At 46.5% G+C, this 18,666-nt stretch overlaps 1 protein-coding gene across 5 annotated transcripts; it reads left to right on the plus strand.

Annotated features, from left to right (window-relative positions):
* Window positions 1-351: 351 nt before the first annotated feature.
* Window positions 352-17,987, plus strand: LOC146252101 (disks large-associated protein 4-like). Of its 5 annotated transcripts, XM_084680252.1 has the most exons (12): window positions 352-1,569; window positions 1,838-2,073; window positions 2,487-2,570; window positions 3,095-3,245; window positions 5,060-5,306; window positions 10,237-10,243; window positions 11,762-12,128; window positions 12,227-12,315; window positions 13,074-13,510; window positions 14,497-14,588; window positions 14,791-14,943; window positions 15,071-17,987. In XM_084680252.1, exons 1-12 carry the CDS (start codon window positions 352-354, stop codon window positions 15,293-15,295), a joined length of 3,306 nt encoding a protein of 1,101 aa, XP_084536378.1. In that variant the 3' UTR covers window positions 15,296-17,987. The 5 variants fall into 5 exon arrangements, with proteins under 5 accessions (XP_084536378.1, XP_084536377.1, XP_084536376.1 ...); XM_084680251.1 differs by lacking the exon at window positions 10,237-10,243 and having other exon boundaries at window positions 5,060-5,310; window positions 11,756-12,128; XM_084680250.1 differs by lacking the exon at window positions 10,237-10,243 and having other exon boundaries at window positions 5,087-5,306; window positions 11,740-12,128.
* Window positions 17,988-18,666: the final 679 nt, after the last annotated feature.

Consider the following 18,666-nt stretch of genomic DNA (forward strand, 5'->3'; position numbering starts at 1 on the left):
CAAGATAAAACTGTAACATACAGCATATTGACTGTAGCAATAATCAATGTCCAGCATGTTAATCCTACGATACTGCAGTTACATGTTTAAGCTCTTTCATATTCAGTGTTTGTGCTCAAATACACAATTTAAATATATAGATATGTGATATGTGTTATGTGATTGCTGTACAATCCATAGCCTAACTGAAATGTGTATCTATAAGGAAAATGTATTCTCAGTATGAGGTCATACAAGAGAACCCTATGTTGATAGATATTGTTTTTGTTGTATTGCAGGGTGAGCAATCCAGGGCTGTAGAGCCAGCCTGAAAAAAGACATGTTCTAAGGGCGACAGTGTGGCCAGCTGTAATGAAAGGGTTAGGAGCCAACCGCAGTCGTCACCTGTCTGACTCATGTGAGCCCTCAGCAGGCTCCCAAAAGCCCCTCTACCCTCTGACATCCGATCCCCACAGCTTCCTGCTGAGCCCCACCATGAACCATTATGGCACTCTGGACCCCCACATGCACCACTTGCCCCCACCAAACCACTCCTTACCCCCAGACTGCCTGCTGCCCCTCAACCAGATGTCTAACAGCAGCACCTTCCCCCGCCTGCACTTTAGCTCCCAGGCAGAGCGAGAGCAGGGCGACTGCTCCCAGGGCTGCATGGTGCCTGGTGGGGCTGGGGCAGGGAGCAGCAGGGCTGGCACTCTGTCCAACTCAATGTCTATGGGTATGGGTCTAGGCCTCGGCCTTAGTGGAGCCCCCATGATCACCAGTGGCTCAGCCACCATCTCCTCTGCAGCCGCAGCCAAGATGAACCGGCTGCCCTCCAACCTGCTGGACCAGCTGGAGAGACACCTGCCTCTGCAGCGAGACGGCTTCAGCACACTGCAGTTCCACCGCGGCCGCGTGTCCAAGCAGCGCAGTGAGAGCCCTGGACGCATACGCCACCTGGTTCACTCTGTTCAAAAGCTTTTTGCCAAATCCCAGTCTCTGGAGAGCTCAGCGGTCAAAGGTAGCACGAACGGGCGCTCTGCTGGAGGAGGGGTGGGAGGAACGGTGGGGGGAGGGGAGGACGGGACCCGACAGACCCGCAGGAGCAAGAGCAAGGACAGGGCTAAGACTGAGGGGACAAGGCAAAGACCCCGGCCAAATGCTCTGGGACTATGGAGCTCTGATGACACCCTGGACAGTGACGCTATTAAAGCTGGGACTATTGCCGTGGGCTACCGCAACCCCTTGAGCATGATGACTCTGGGCAGGGCAGTGTCGGACAGCCAGGCCCCACCAAGGCATGTCCCACAAGGATATCATACCATTTCTGCCCACACCCTCAAGACCTCCAAGAGCAGCAATGACCTCAAGTACTTAGCCTGTCCCTCTGCGCTGATGGGCATGCGGGGAGAGGAGGGTGGGGGCAGGGAGGCTACGCTTGTAAAGAGGGGCTCCTGGTCCACGCTCACCCTCAGTCAAGCCAGGCAAGTTATACAGAAGGGCTCAGCTACAGTCAACAGGACACTGCTGTCCAAGTCGAAATCATGTCACCAGGACCTGGCATGTCAATACCTCCAGGTAGGAGAGACTGTGAGTATTTACAAAAGCACTTCTCATTTTTAGAGTTAGGATCAACATAATCTCAGTTTCTTCCTAAACTGGTATTTAGATTCAATTGACCCAAAACGTCGTGAGCCATGAACCCTTTCATCACATTTATATACCTTACAAACTACTACCCTCCATTATTCAGTTATATATATTTAAAATATAGGCTGAAGGTGAGATGATAAAGTCTTACCCAGGTGTGTGTGTTCAGACTGGCCTTGCCAATCAGAGGTGTGTGTGGATGCTGCAGGTGCCACTGGGGGACGGGAGTGCCACTCTGGGCCGGGGCCGTCCTGGTGGCACCGAGATCCCCTGTCGGAGGATGCGCAGCGGCAGCTATGTGAAGGCCATGGGTGACCTAGAGGACAGCGAGGACTCGGAGGGCAGCCCCAAACCCTCACCTAAGAGCGCTGCCCGTCGCCAGAGCTACCTGAAGGCTACTCAGCTGTCTCTGAGTGAGCAGCAGCCGCCCCCACCGCCACGAAAGTGAGTCACCCAAACAGTAACAAGCATGCTCACCGTACTAGAATGGAAAACAATGCTAAGGCTGATTCATTCTCATGGATCTGTCATCTCCAGACGGGTAAATCTGCCTCTCGTGGCAAGAATCAAAGTTGTCACCACCAGTGGACAGCAGGTGGCAGCATCCTGTCATCTGTGTCCATTGTCCATATTGTTGAACCAAACAATTATTAAGCTTGACAAATACACCTGTCCTGTCATGTCTTTCGAAAGAAAAACGAAACAAATATATTTATATTTAGACAAAAAGAATATACATAAGGGAAGCTCCCTTCTAACCAAGGATACTGTCTCAAAGGATACATATGACGTAAGGTGAAAACGATTTTGTAATGTGCTTTGGTACTCCCCGGCCTCCCGTCCACCCACACGGACAGGCCCCGTGGCTACGCCCTCATGCAGAAGGACTTTGGGGTTCTGTGGTCTCCACTGCAGAATGCATGCTCAATGCAGCATCTGAGGTCAGTGCCACCCAGAAGGAGGCAGCTCGACCCTCCTCTCACAGTGCCCACCCCTGTCACTCTCACATCTCTCTAACCTGCCCAGTGCTTTTTCTCCCTGCCCCTGTACTAGCAGGGGCTCAGTGATGTGTTACTGCTCCGGTTACTAAGCCACCCCCCTCACTTCTCACCTCCCCGTCCTCGTCCCTCCCTACACACTCTGCCACTAACAGGTACCTTTTCCACTCAGAACAGAGGAAACATATCTATTTAGATTTGTAATCTGAAAACAAATACAATCAATTCTGCTATTTAATTGTTTTTATTTCAAATTAATGATTCGGTGTTTCCTCTGTGCTGTCATTTTGAACCCAACACAAGCTGCTGTTCCTCCCATATCACTGGCATTTGATTCATTTAAATCACAAGGCCAGTATACTCAAAGGTATACTCAAAGGTAGATGAGAACTAAAAGATGAATCATTTGTCTTTCTCACATGCATCTCACTGCTTGGGGTGACTAAAACTCTTAACTGCCCTCACAGCTGTCTACCATCCCTGAGAGAGTTGGCCACCAACCGAAGCCTGGACAACCTGGACTGCCTAGTGACCCCAGGGGAGCCTACTGTGCACCACTGGGACAGCGATTTCAACCAAAGCTTTGTCACACTGGGCAGAGGCATGGGCTGTGGGCAGGTGTGTACCCTCCCACCAAAGTCTCACAGTTTTAGCAAAATGCTATTAGCATAGGTGTTTCCATGTTTGTTTCTCAAGCGAAATATACAGTACATGTACAGGATGTATTTTCATATTCATATTACAGTTTACCACAGAACAACAGACAGAAACAAGTTCTTGTTTCAAATATTTAAATGGAAATTTTACAGATAAAGAATGGCCTGAGACCTCAGAAAAACGGTCAGAAATACCCCAAACATGGTTCACACAGGAGCCAGTGGGATGTCTAAATGGAGAAAGCCAGGATAATCTTTATATGATAGAACATTTCAGATTATGTGTGTGGTGAAATGTTGGTTGGTTAAATATGGAGTAAGCCTGCAGAAACAAGAAAAGGAAATATGCTACACAGTAAACTGGAACATTTGGTCCAATCTAATCCTGAGAAGGTTCTGTTTGCTGCTAAGTCAGTAGACTCCAACTCACAAGCAGCCCGGACACTAGTGATACTAATGGATACTAATAGATGGCATCAAATTGTTGATGACAGCCATGGACTTGTTCTCTTGACCTCAGGAAGTACTTACTGTTTTCAAATGTAATGCTTAAAAATTGAATTATGCTTAAATTGAGATGACAAGGCAATTAAGGGTTTCACATAAGAGAGTACCGAAAGAAAGCTATCTGCATTGTGTTTTTGATGGATCTACTGTAACTACAAATTGCAAGACATTGGTTTATCCCTGATGGAGTAAAGTTGTGCCACCATAGGATTCTACTGGATTTTGAATGGAGGTATACTTAGAGAATTTGAATATACAATGTTTTAAGACCATCTTCATATTGATGCTCTCTCCACGAGGGCTTTTCAGAGCAAAGCCAACAACAGAGGACAAGGTGGATAGGTTAGAAGTGGCAGGGGTTCTCTGACCTGCTTAAGACTTGACTGAAAACATCCGTCTCATGGACATATTGTGAGTCTCCAAAGGATGCTATACCACTTGGTGATTCCAACGGTATGAAGAAACTGTATGTTCTCACACTACAGTGAAAGCTTGTCCCTTCAGGCTGAACAAACAGATACCACCATCACCATAAAACCTCTTGCTCTTACACCAAGTGGTGGACCTGGGATATGTTAAGAGGCAGTTCATTCCGACTCCAGATTTCTCCTGCTGCTGTTGTGAAAACGTCCTTTATCACAGCATGGAGAGGCTAAGTTGACTCAGATGGACAATCTCTTTACAAGACTTCCTGGTTCCCGTCCCTTGGCTGTGTGTAGCCATATGATTTGTTCTTGTTGAAGGATCGAACCTGAATTACCTTTAACCAGACGCCTCTAAAGTAGCACAATGTAGAGTAGAGGGCACTTTAAGGGCTCTAATGCTTCTCAATAATTGCACTAGCTCCTGGCACCACAAAAACAATGGCAAAACCTGCTTGCTGAACACTGCAGAACCAGTGGGTGGTTTGCAGTTCACTGATTTTACACGTATAGCTGAAATTACAACAAATTTGTGACCGAGATACATTTGCTATGATGAGTGTACTAAATCAACTAATGTAAGTACAAAAAATCTTCCTTGAATTGTGTCATTATCCTTGGACCTATTTTCCATTGGAGACAGAGAACACATACTCTGGAGTTTGTTTGGTAAATCTAACAGCTCAGTAATATTATTCAACATCTGGTGTTGAGGGAAACAGGACACTTCCCACCCTGCCTTGATAACCCACACCCCTGCAGCATGCCTCGCCACCCCAGGCTGGCCATCACCTCCCCTCACAGACGGAGGGCTAGTAGTCGCATGATCGTCAGTCCTCGGCCTCAGCGAGTCAACCTGCACGTGTCCTTTCAGGTGTGTGGGCAGGGCTGTGGGCATGGCGTGCCCTACTGTGAGGTGGAGTCCCAGGCGGTGGAGGCTCTGGACCTGCCCATGCCCACATGCTTCCGCTCCCGCAGCCACAGCTACCTGAGGGCCATCCAGGCTGGCTGCTCCCAGGACGAAGATACAGCCTCCGCAGACTCAGACTCACCACCGCCCACCACCACAGGCTGCACCTACTCCTCCAGCACCAGTGAGTACTGATCTGGAGACGGATGGCTAGAGCACGTCAGACAAAGACAAATGACAGCTATTTCACATTAGTCACTTCTTCTGACTCTGACCTTATGTAGCTACTTACTTCATTTGAATAGTTTTGTCTGGTATAGAATCATATATTTCATCTTGTGAATTGCCTTCCTGGAATATTGTTATCTCACAAAGCGGGTTTTACAATGAACATATTATGTAGCTGCCATATTTTCCATACCCATATGCAAAGTGAGATGGAAATCAATGTGAGGAAACACAAATCACACACACACACGTTTTCTATTTTCCCAATTGTAGGCTACCCAAAGGTAGGCTTTGTAGTCAATAGTACTTTTGTGTTTTTTGTGTATTTGTTAAGGCTGATGAAAGGCCATCGACCATGCAAAAACAAATGCAGCGAAGCAAAAAGGTTACAAGGGCTAACTTGAACTGCGTCTCACTGTGCAATTTTAATGCATGAATGCTGTCTTTACTGAACAAAAGAGCCGAGATATTAGACGAATTGCTCCAGGCTTGTGGGCTTGTTGTGGCTGTAGTTTAACTAGGTAGCTGGCATTGAGAGGGAGGGATTTTTGTTTAGGATCATTTGTAGGCATGCAAACACAAAGTATCCGAGATGGAGCACGCACAGTGCAATCATTATTGTGCTGAGATAATTATGATACATTTTTTAATATAGAAGCATAGATACACGGGGCTGTAGGATTTAAGAGACTATAAGGGGGAGATAAGATATATATTTTGACTGTAACCAATATGCTTGAGGTGATCGGAGCCGCTGCCCCTACTGAAAATACAGTTTTTTTTTCTGCCGGCTTTCCATTTGATTGAAGATTTATCCATATAACAATCGAGGGTATATATAAAGTGTAACCAATCGGATTCGTGATTGATGAGATTGAAGACAACAGCCATCCAATAATATTGTAGATGGAAGCAGTCTTGAGAAGCTGGGCTCCAATCCTCTATTGTTAAGGGCGTGTACACACGATTCCTTTCTTCAACCAACGTTGTAACTATCTAGCTAGTGGTGGTGGAACCATACCGTCTTCTATTCTCCATCAATACAGCAAATAACGAATGAACCGAACATTATTTTCTCACACCGATAACAGTAAGATTTAAGATTGTCTTTGCTTGTATCTCTGTGTTTTGAAAATATCACTTTCCATAAAACGTTGCTTGCGGGTTCGTATTCGGGCTAACGTTGGTTAGCTAACAAACGTGGACCCTTCAGAGATTAGCTAGCCTAGATACTGTAGACCAGACAGTCCGGTGTTGTCTAGCAACGTAGCCGCTAGCTAATGATTTTGGACACCAGCAATCAAGACCCGTCAATTTTTATTGTGAAGGAATTATATTTTAGAGGTAACTTTAGCTAGCAGGCTATTAAAAAAATATTACCATCAACGACCGCTAGCTAATCTAAATAAATACATTTGGTCCCGTAGTGCCAGTACAGTTCCTTTTCTAACCACGAAGCATACGGACTTCACTAGCCTGCTAACTGGCTGCCGTGTTGGTAATCACGTAGTTACTGTAGCCTTACACTAGCTCAGCTAACGCTAGTTGCCGTGGTTGCAAGTTGGAAGCATTTTGTGTGTCATTTGTGTACTGTAGTCCTGGGTTTTTGTTCCTCATACTTGCTAAACGTGAAACAGGCAGCAACAGTCATCATTAACGTGTCTTAAATACCGATTGAATGCCGTGAAGCTCAGCCTTTTTAGAGTTAGTGCTAGACCAATTCAGTGTGTGGATGCTATTCACCAAGCTTGTGCTTTTCAAGCTAGTAGTAGCTTACTAGCTAGCTGGCTGTATACGCCCTGAGATTTCGTCTACTTAAATCAACTTAACCTTATCCTCTGTCATGGGGTATGATTGGTATTTAGGTATGATTTGTCCTCGCCTGGTGTTGTCGCTTTAATCATATTCAGATGAACATGCCGGTGGGGCATAATCAAACTTTGGTCATGTCATAGGTGAGGAGAGCTCTGTGGCACGTTGGATAGCTTTCTCCAGAGTCCGGTCTGTTGCGGTAAACACCCTTTCTTGTGGCGTGCTTTTTTCATTTAATTTACTTTTCTGATAGCAAAATACGTTGTTTACTTCACAACTTCATGTCAGTTGGAGTGCAGTTGCTATTTTGGGCACAGTCCCTTGAGGGGTCCCTCTGGTTAGTAAAAGCAATGTAGCTAGAAAGAAGATTAATTATTTAGTCTCATGCCCTGTACAAACGGAAGCACAAACTTAGCTGTTAGACAGCATTTCTGAAAGCTTTCAGCCTGTGTCTAATGTTTCTCACTCATCATCTCATTGTGTAGCCTACTCTTGTTGGAAGTTGAAGCAATATAGCATATCTCTTGGCTGTAAAGTGTTGGATTGGATTTAAAATGGTGGGGATATGTGTGTTACAATGTCAAGGGAATTAGGCAATTCATGCTATCAAAATGTAATTCACTTTTAAATTGAATGTGTTCAGCCAATGCCCATTGTAAGAGATGAAAAAAACAAAACAAAAAAGTGCTCATGCACAGACATCGAGTCACACCTAGTGGCATTACTCCCATGCTCATTCACTCTCATTGATGAGGTCATTCATGAGTCAGTGGGTGGTTTCACTGTAGTTTTACCAGGGACCTTCCTAAAGATAGTCTAAAGAGCTATTGGAGGGTGCTGTTGGGGTGTATACATGGCAATATACAATGATTAGTACACCGCTGTTTAATAATTTAGGAGAACAATGCTGTCTAATAAAGCTGACCATGATGTTGGCCTAACCTATTCTCTCCTGAAGAATTGTAGACAGTGATCAGAATTATGTGGGACTTTGACTTCTGCGTATCTCTTGCATTAGGCAGTATAATCATGAACCTTATTTGACATGTCAGATTTTCCCCAAATGAAAGTCGCACATGGCCTTGTCAGTGTCATGTCCTTCTGCAGTTGAATTCCTACAACAGTCTGAGGGAGTTTAGGCCTGTCTTCTTAACCCTTCTCCTCAGGGCCCACTGCCCTGCATATTTCCCTGCTCTGACATACCTGATTCAAACAAATGGGTCTTGACAACCCGTTCATTTGATTTGGGTGTGTTATAATAAAGACTGGTCTAAGCCCCTTATGTAGAGCGTGACCAGTTAGGCTACACACTCAGAATGTGTCATTGTACTTGGGTGTGTAACTCACTAGATTACAGGAACTTGTGTTTTGTATGTGCTTTTGCTATGTGTTGATACTTAGTAAGTCTTTCTGATGGTGTAGGTCTAGTAGTAGAATTTGATTGTAGATGTACAAGATTGACCCTTCCCAGTTTCCATCCCCTGATCCCTAAAGAGCAGCTTCTGTCAGTTGAGTTACATCAGCTAATAAAGCTCTCACCTAACCTGACACCAATCCCACAAGCCAGGCTGGAAACACCACAGGACGTCGCCTCAAGCATCTCAATACCTCTCAGTGGAAATGCATCACTCTGCACTAATCAGTTGAGGCAGGGCTGGACATATGCAATAGAGAAGAACTGGTTTCAAAATGTTTGGTCATTGGATAGCCCCTTGTGCTGTTTAGCATAATCACAGAATCTCCCATCCCTTTGTTTGTTAATTTGTGTTAATTGTTTTCCTTTTCCTGTCATTTGGCTGTGGCTGCTCTCAGCCTAGCCTTGTCCTTTAACTACTCTGGTAGCTTATCTGCCTGTCTTACCAAACAAGGATAACTTCAGCAATGTTGTGTCCCCAGTCCAGACTGTCTGACTTTTAGCTGCCACATTCATCAACATGACCCAGTCCAGTTCTCTTGCAGCCTGTCAGCCTGCAGTCACACTGATCATCCTGCTGCTGACCTGGCTGGAGAGGAGACTGTGACAGCCTGCAGCGTCAGGACCAGGCGGACACTGGGAACTCTCAACGGTGATCAGTATGGAGACTCCAACTGTAGAGTGTAGAGCCTCCAGGCTGCGATACAACAGTTGGCACAGTCTTCCCCACCAGCATTGTGAAGCCACACAATGTGACGCTGAGGGCTCCAATAAAACAAGCCGGACAGGATTTAAACCGCTAAGATCCCCCAAGGCTTGTCCCAGAATGGAGGAGAGACAGTTCACTAAACTTTAATCAACATTTTAACATGGCCACATTGAGGGTGAAATGTGAATGGTTCACTGTCCTTCTGTCCTGTTCTGGCCTTGCTTTAACCAGCTGTATACTGGGCCCATTAGTGGTAATGGAATGCCTCCCCTGCAGTACAGCTGTTAGAGGCAGTGTTTCCTGAGACTGCTGCTGCATTGCTCTCAATGAGTGATCCAATTGAATTAACATGAAGATCATTGGGTTGTAATGGATGTTAAGTGCTGTCTGAGCAAGATAAACCCTGGGAGGAGCCCCACAGATGAGTGACCCAGACCTTGTATTCTCCAAGTACCTGACACTCACCATAGCCAGAATTGAACTTGTCAACACTGATGCTTTAGGCCTAATCTGGCACACCTCCTCGGTGTGACGGTTTAGACGCTGCAGGAGTGGGGATTCAGTGATTCAGTTCGGCTGGTCCTGTGTTGTCACAGGGCGAGGCAGAGCTGTTGTCTGGACTGACGTTGGCATGCCGAAGGCAGAGAGGCATGGTCGGCACAGGCGTCCAGAGGTTGTGGGCAGTTGATCCAACTTGTAATCTCCCACTGGCAACCAGCCCTTAGGTGACGGAGATCCGGCGCACATTTAGGTCAAGTGGGAAAACATCCAGTCTGGAGGGAGCAGCTTAACAGACACAGTCTCATAGACTTACATTTAAGTGAGTGTTGAAATTCCATTCCGTTCATTTGTGCGTGGACAGATGAGAACTTTTGAACTTATGTTAGTTATCTGAACAGGGGTAGTATAATGTGTAATCTTCAGATAAGACAAAAATGGCGAAACTGTTAGTTGGAATGTAAGCTTACGGTCTGACAGACGCGTGTATGTTCATGTTTCAGGCACAAAACAATGTCAGAGGCTAGTACTTGGGGCTCAACACGGCACATTAATGAACTTGTGGGATCTCACGCGTCTATCCTGGGCATTTCAGGAATGTGTCTCAATCTCTGAATAAATGTCTCCTTTTGTCCTCAGCTGGCTGGCTTCCCAGATCCGGCCTGTTGCAGCTATTACAGTGTGTGGGATATCTGTAGTCCTGGCTACTGGGAGACATGTATTTCTGAATGCACATTACACGCACACATATTTGAGAGTTTTTGAATTTTAAATAGCCTAAAGCTTTATGGCAGAGATCACCAATGTTGAAATGGTGTTAGACCTGTATCTGCTACAGATGGGGACTGCTGGATAGACATTCCCTTGTTGATGGGTAAGGGAAGAATGTTTGAAGAATTTCTGGTCATACTGCTTCCTTATTGGCCTGTGATGACTATGCAATAGCTGATTTCTCTGCCAGTTCCTCATCTCTGTTAGTTCAATGTTCTCCCATCTTCAGAGCCCAGCCAGTGGTTAAAATGGCATCCATTCAAAATAGCTCTCTCCCTGCCATGTGTCTCAACATTAAGAAAGCTTGCATGCTTTCCTAGTGTTTATTCTAGTTCCTGCGTTCAACCCACAGCAGCCCTGCAATCATCTAGTGATGACAGTCAAGAGGCCAGGGCAGGGCCACCCTCTCTCCAGCCCCCCCCCCCCCCCCATTCTGCTCGGCACTGAGTCACAACCAGTCCTGCTGGCTGGTAATCCCCCTAGCTGGCATAGCTACTGGATGTGCTGTCTGGTGAATGTCTCATGATTGTTGGTCAGGATGTATCATATAATTCCTACTTGGTCTTTAGTCTAGAAGACTCTATTCCATGCAATGATGTGTTGATCTCATCTGGAGATTAAAGGTGGGGTCAATGATCTACAGCCTCTTATGTAAAAACATGCTGCAGCACAGATTGTCTATTATACTTTCCCTGATGAACGGGTACAGTAACATAAACTGGTCTGTAGCTTATCCCTGTATTGTAAGCCTGGATCTAGAGACATTTTGAAATCCCTAGGTGTGTTGTTTAGGTGGCTATCATCAAAACACCAGAGCCATGACGCCTATCCTGTTTATTCTTCTGTAACTGGTTGTGAGCTTGCGTCAGACCCAGTGACGAGGCCCTCTCCACCTGACAGTCTGCTGAGAGTGAGGCTGGGAGGGCTGGCAGCCAGAGGAGGCCCCCAGGGACTGACTGACGTCAATGGAACACAACCAGCGGGTTCTCCAAAAACAGACACTGTTTTTGTTAGCCTAGGGAAAAAGATTTAGGACAATTTTAGTAGTTTGGTGTTTGGCCAAAGTCTGTTCTTGATCCTCTTATGAGATGTGATCCACTATCTGTTTAGCTTCATGTTGCTGTCGTATACCTCTTTGTCCATGTGTTTTCCGTAATGCTCGTGTCCCCTGTCCTCTCTCTGCAGTCCCAGCGTGTTTCAGCTCCAGTAAGAGGGCCCCTCCCCCGGTCCCCCCACGCACCACCTCCAAGCCCCTGATCTCTGTCACCTTGCAGAGCAGCACAGAGTCGGCCCAGGACACCTACCTGGACGGACAAGACCGCCGCAGCGAGGCCAACAGCCAGTCAGGACGCAGCAACTCCTCTGACAGCCTGTGTAGTACCCTCGCCACCAGCCTCACAAAGGGCAGTAAGCCTCCTGTCCCCACTGCTGCCCCTGCCCCCATCCCTACCCCAAGAGACCCCCCCTCCCTGATCAGCCTGCCCCAGAATGACAGTCTAAGTCCAGCCCTCACCCTTGGAGAGCCCCAGACTGAGACCGCGCCCAGGAGGAAACTCTCCTCTATTGGCATTCAGGTGAGAACCCTTCCCCATTTGATCTGCAAGAGATCATGATGCTGTCATGCAAGACATGAGGTGGGCCACATTATAACTGGTATTTAATTGATTGACAGGTGGACTGCGTTCTGCCCATCCCAAGAGAAGATACGCCCCCTTTGACCAAGTTCCAGTCGATTGGAGTGCAGGTGGAGAACGGCAGGCCGTAAGTAAAGATCAGGATCCCTCTGTGGCAAGTAAGGAGCAGCTGCTGGCCTTAATAGGAAGGGGAAGCATAGTAATTTTGAGTGCATTTTATTTATTAGCGGGGTCTAGTTGCATTTTCCAGCTTTACAACCAAATGGTTGTTTCTGCATTAATGCTTTGCAGCCATTTTTTGCGACATACACCAACACACACACAGAGAGTGACCCTGATTTGTCTGTGTGGCAAATCACAGCATGGTTGTGTGGTAGTGGCCAAGGTCATCCAGCAGTCAGTGTTGGGGCTGGCAGAAGTATAGTGTATGGTAGTCTGCCTCTGATTGATGGCCCCCTGCCTGTGTTTTGGTCCTACTAAAGGCAGGCGGCTGTGAGAAACTAGCCAATTGAACCTGCCAAGCACAGTGTAATTTACCTTAATCACATTTGTTAGACTGTGGTGCCTACTTTCACTCCCCTCTCTCTCTCATTCCTATGGGGGCAATCTTTCAGCTTGTTATCTTGTTCTCTTGCACAGTCTCAACTTCACCACTCTCTCTCGCTCACTCTCTCTCGCTCACTCTAGCTTGCTCGCTCACTTTGTCTCTCTGTCTATCTGCATCTTGCTGTCTCTCTCTGCATTTTGCTGTCTTTGTATTTGCAGTGAATGTGCTCTTAGCTTCACTCATGTTATCCCATCAAATTCCATCCGTGTTGACGGGAATCTATTGAAAGTTTTGACCAAGCACTTGAATGCCTACTTACACAGCGTGTTTCTTTCCAGACTCAGCCGGGCCAGCAGTATGGCCTCCAGACAGAACACAGAGACGGAGCCCCAGGAGTCACTAAATGCCCTCGCTTCAGAAAACATCACCGCCAACTGTAACAACAGCCAGCCCGCCAATCCATTACCCCCCAATGGAGAGGACAGCTCCATGGTGCGGCAGCCCCCCAAACATGTCCCCATCCCAGCCCGAGCCGCATCCTCGCCGCCGGAGACCCTGGATCCGGCCCTGGACCCCTCCTCCCTGCCGCCGCCGGACCCCAGCCTGGAGAGCGACAACGGGAAGGCCCAGGGAGACTGCGGCACGCCCGGCACGCCCACCTGCCTCAGGGACGGCAACTGGTTCCTGAAGCTCCTGCAAGCGGAGACAGGCCGCATGGAGGGCTGGTGTCAGCAGATGGAGCAGGAGACCAAAGACAACCAGATATCAGAGGAGGGTAAGACGGAGGAGCACAGTGTCCAGCCGCAGACAGGCCAGCCGCAGACAGGCCAGCCGCAGACAGGCCAGCCGCAGACAGGCCAGCCGCAGACAGGCCAGCCGCAGACAGGCCAGCCGCAGACAGGCCAGCCGCAGACAGGCCAGCCGCAGACAGGCCAGCCGCAGACAGGCCAGCCGCAGACAGGCCAGCCGCAGACAGGACAGCCGCAGACAGGACAGCCGCAGACAGGACAGCCGCAGACAGGCTGGGTAGTAGACGGCAAACGTGACTTTTCACTGGCCTCAAAAAACGAAGTGGACGTAAATAAATTGCTTCCCTCACTAGCGTTCCTCCAGTGTCTCCTTAGGGTCACTGACATTTGGAAGTAGCATTAAAATGATGATGTGTGTGTCCACAAAGCCCAGCTGGCCAGCCTGCGAACGGAGGCCCCCAGGGGGCTGTCTGTGGAGAGGACAGGGGGACTGGGCAGGATAGGCTCGTTAGGACTAACAGACAGGCATGGCTGCTCATTACCTGCCAGAACTGAGGTTGCATTCAGCTCTAATGGAGCCTCTATCCATTTATCTCTGCCTTTTGATCTTTCCTGATGGCACTCAGTCTGTAATACCCTTTCCTCTGTAAAGAGGAGAAAGAGGAATGTGTAATGAACCAGGCTGGTGGGTCTCCCTGCCTCCCCAGTAGAGCGATAGTCTTTCTCATTTTAATGTGGGACTGAACAGAGGCACAGTCTCATTTACTGCTCATTAAGAAATGGAAAGAATAAGAAATGAATCTGTTTATCCTCCTGAAAGACATGACTACGAGATGATTATGTTCCTGCAGCTTCAGGGCCTGAATGACCACTAGCAGCTTCTGCCCCCAGAGGAAGGGTTAGAGTGCCGCTGTTTGGCCATGTCTCTTGTCTGCGCCTGCGTTAATGCTAACTCATTGTCAGTCAGTGTTGTGATGATTGACCATGTCCCTGTGTGTGTGTGTCCCTGCAGTGCTGGGGACCGTCCGCAGTGCAGTGGGCAGTGCCCAGCTCCTCATAGCCCAGAAGTTCCAGCAGTTTAGAGGACTCTGCAATGAGAACCTGGTGAGTTGGTCAAAGCTCTGAGAGGATTTCCGTAGCTACCTCCTCCTATTACCAACTCAAAATCCCTAGTAATCTCTGCAGCTTGGCTTACCCTGCTGCAGATGTTACTGAAGCCTGCCAGAGGTTGGAACTGTACAAGGGCTCCACCTGTTGTTGACAGGCCTGTATAACAGGAGGTGACCTCTCGTTTCCTCCCCTCCAGAACGTGAATGCCAACCCTCGTCCCACGGCTCAGGACCTGGCCGGCTTCTGGGACCTGCTCCAGCTCACCATAGAGGACATCAGCCTGAAGTTTGATGAGCTCTACCAACTCAAAGTCAACAACTGGCAGCTCCCTGAGAAGCAGGACAAGAAGGTATGACTGGTTGCGCACGCACACACATATACAGTCAGGCTTTGGGGTGAAAATGGTTATGAATGAATGGGTTTTAAATGTAGCCGGCCTCCCGCGATTCCCCTCCTCTTCTCTCTGTCTGGGTCAGGAGGAGAGAAAGCAGCTCCCACCGTCTGTGCCAAAGAAGACGGCCAAGCCCAAGCTGGCTCCAGGGAAGGACAGGAGCGTAGACTCTGCTGTGGACAAGCAGCGGCAGGAAGCCAGGAAACGCCTGATGGCAGCCAAGCGCGCTGCGTCGGTAAGACAGAACTCTGCCACGGAGAGTGCCGACAGCATCGAGATCTACGTTCCTGAGGCCCAGACCCGGCTCTGAGAGTGGACCAGAAGCGTTCCTATACCCCACTGCTTATGAAGGAACATCCTGTCACACAGACACGCACACACACTTTCTCACAAACAAACACACACACGCACGCAGACGGTCAGGGTGCAGGGGCTGGTACCTGGTGGCAGCCAGGAGGACAGAATAGGAGAGCACAGGACTGAGGAAACTCTACTGAACAATACACACTACCTCCTGGCTGCCATGGAAACAAACTTCAAGAGACGTTTATTACTATTGTTATTATTGTTATTACTCTTAATATTATAATAATAATTATTATTATCTTAAATATATCAAGACTGTCTTAAATGTGCAAGTATCTTGGATAAAGACATCCTTTTCTTTGTGAGCTGAAGAATCTTGGTATCCCAGAAGTTTACTGTCACTCTGTCACCCTCACTCTAGAGTCTGCGGGCAAGTTCTGGCTGCCTCGTTTACGAGTTGAGCGACCACACACTCAGGACATAACGCACGCACGCACGCACACACACACACACACACACACACACACACACACACACACACACACACACACAATGAACACAGATAAATACACACACAGGTGTACTCACTGTCTGTCCTCACAGTCTTCCTGTTATCTCTTTGTATTAGGCCTACCACTCATGGTTGTGGTGTGTAAGCTTTAATGTGTAAAATGGACTGAGATGGTGTTGATATATGCCCAGAGGACAACCGTAGCATATAAATATATATAGATAGATAGATATATATCTCACTGGTTATACCATGTTCATTTTTTTAAATGTTCTTTACCAGATTGTTTGTTAGAGAAGGTCAGTGTTCAGTACTACGGTAGTTTTTTATAGACAAAGTTCATGTAATGTCATGATATTCACACACAATGCAATCATTCACTCCATCTCTTTCACAAATGCACACTATACTGTCAGTGTTTGTGAAGAGCTGTGATGTTAACAAGTCTTATATTTTGTTTGAGACAGAGAGAAATAACTATGGCCAGTTGATGTGTACAACAAAGGAATGTATGGACTGGTATGCATTGAAAAACTAACTTGACTCCTCCCATTCACCCAGATCAAGTTTCCTCACCTCTTGTTTTCCTGATCATTCTTTTTCAACCTTCATTGGACCCCAATATAATGCAGGGGACCCAGAGTTGAACTACTGTTTATAAAACATTCCCATTAAACTCAACTAAAATTCCTCTACATGAGCTGTCCGCAGCATTGCATCAGTTTGATTTAAGGTTGATGGTGGTAGAGAACTGGCTGTAAGCTCCCTCTGTGTGGCCACAGACTGGCCTCTGAATAACCCATGTCAGCTTGGCCTGCAGTCGTTCTCACTATAAATTAAGCAATAGCCAAATTAAAAAGTACATTTAAGCTAGTAACATTTGAATTATTCTAGTGCCAAGTCCAAACCAACTAAAACACATCCCTTGTGAACTTGCTGGGAGGTGCAGATTGCTTTTCATGGTGGGAGTCAGTGTTTGGACCAAGTTTTTTTTCTCAGGGCCAGCGCTCAGTCACTTATCAAACCAACTGGAAGACTTTCAACCACTGCTTGAATCGACAAAGCCAACTAAATACCAATACATATTGGTCATTGACAGTAAAACACAATTTTACTGTTCTTAAGATATGAGCTCAAACATAGTCTTAGGCTGATGGTCATGTACTAATTGTCTTTGAGGCTGCTCAAGGTAATTTAATGTTGTCAGTCTGGCAGTGGCAGCTTCGCTTCTCATCCCTGTTCACAGAAGTGTAATGGTGACATTCAGGGACTACGGTACACTTTCATTTAGTTTTATATGAGGCATTTTCAGTGGTTGTTTTAGGATTGTAATTTAGATTTGACAACCAGCACAAATAAGAAAAAAACATTTTTACACCAATCTGGTTTTCTCATTCTTAAAGAAAGAAAATAGTTGGTGCTACATAAATTTGGTGCTTGTGCTGTGGTGTTGTGTTGACAATGATAATTTTGCCATAGTTGAAAAAGATGACTATCACATATTGTATTTTAAATGGTTTTGTTTCTGGGTCTTAGTTTTCCACCTTGTCTTTGAAGTTTGCAGTTGCGTCTGCCCTACAGGGATTTAAAGGCATGTTTGTTGTACAAACACATGCTTACACCACTCCTCTTGCTTATGAATCCATGTGGGGGACTTTCACACTTGAATGGAAGTTTTTATTTCAGATTTGGATGTATTGGTAACACTTCCCACATGGATGAAGTATAATTTGAATGTGTTGATTGGTTTAATCTAGAAACCAGACCTACCATAGCGCTTGTCATCAGTGACATTGAAATGGCCTGGAGACAATTATACTCACACTAACATTAGGCTTCTTAGAGCTACCAACACGTCTTATTATTTAATGTCCTGATGGATTGCCTAAGGGATAGGGACTGGGACTGGGGATGTTTCAGAAGGAGGCCAATCAACGGCACCGCTCGTCTACCAGAAGAGCTGGCTCCACCTACTGGTCATCATCTGCATTCCACGGTTGGTTCACTGCTGTTCTGCCCAGTTTTGTATTTTTTAGCTCATAATGACATACTCGGTGGATTAGAACTGGTGCAGCTGAGACCGTACCACAATGTAGATTTTTTATATTTGTTTATTTGTGATACATCAACAATGGACGTGTACATTTCATTGTCCCAAAAAATCATTAAACATCCCTTTATTACATATCCTTGTCATAATCATTACTGACTTAATTTGCAACAACATTTATCCTAATAAGTAATGTCAACTTAAATGTAAATTACTTGAAACATTAACTTATGAAAACGGTACCTATTTGCTTGTGACAGCAACTTTTTTATTCAGAGATGAATTCAAAGATTCTATAAATAATATTGCTATTTCAAACAGCATTATTTGTTTGATAATGCTGTTAATATCTCAATAATATGTGAGAACAGAAGATTCAAATGAAGGTGAATTGAGACTATGCAGCAGGGTTTGTTCCAGACTTCAGTTTGTTCTCCTGTTCTGGAATGTAAGGCAGATCTCTGGTGCACCCCTCCCATCTCCATGATCCATCCGTCATGAGAGGCTGGCCTGATCAGGGACTCTCAGACAGTGAGTAAACCGACCAGTCTTAAGTAATTAAGGGCTATCATGGACACATGGCTGGAAGCGGCAATTTGCCGATACTGGCAAAGTACAGTATCGGATCCTATGGACCGTGTGACTATTGTGAACAAATAACGATTTGGTCACAACAGATGGGAATCGAAAAGGTCTGGATTTATATGAACTTTGTTTCCATGAGTCTCTTCAGGGTATGGGACAGGACAGACCATTTCACCATTATCCATTTTGTGTTTTTGAATAAACACACACCTTTTAACCATTTGTAGGT

The sequence above is a fragment of the Hypomesus nipponensis genome, chromosome 18 (genome assembly GCF_054491055.1).
Source record: "Hypomesus nipponensis isolate SF chromosome 18, ASM5449105v1, whole genome shotgun sequence".
Taxonomy (NCBI): domain Eukaryota; kingdom Metazoa; phylum Chordata; class Actinopteri; order Osmeriformes; family Osmeridae; genus Hypomesus; species Hypomesus nipponensis.

Bases quoted from the DNA above. Each gene is read 5' to 3' on its own strand.
- LOC146252101 (XM_084680251.1), top strand. From the start codon at position 352: ATGAAAGGGTTAGGAGCCAACCGCAGTCGTCACCTGTCTGACTCATGT. The intron at 1,570-1,837 runs GTGAGTATTTAC...TGGATGCTGCAG, and splicing joins ACCTCCAGGTAGGAGAGACT to GTGCCACTGGGGGACGGGAG. The intron at 13,511-14,496 runs GTAAGACGGAGG...GTGTCCCTGCAG, and splicing joins CAACCAGATATCAGAGGAGG to TGCTGGGGACCGTCCGCAGT.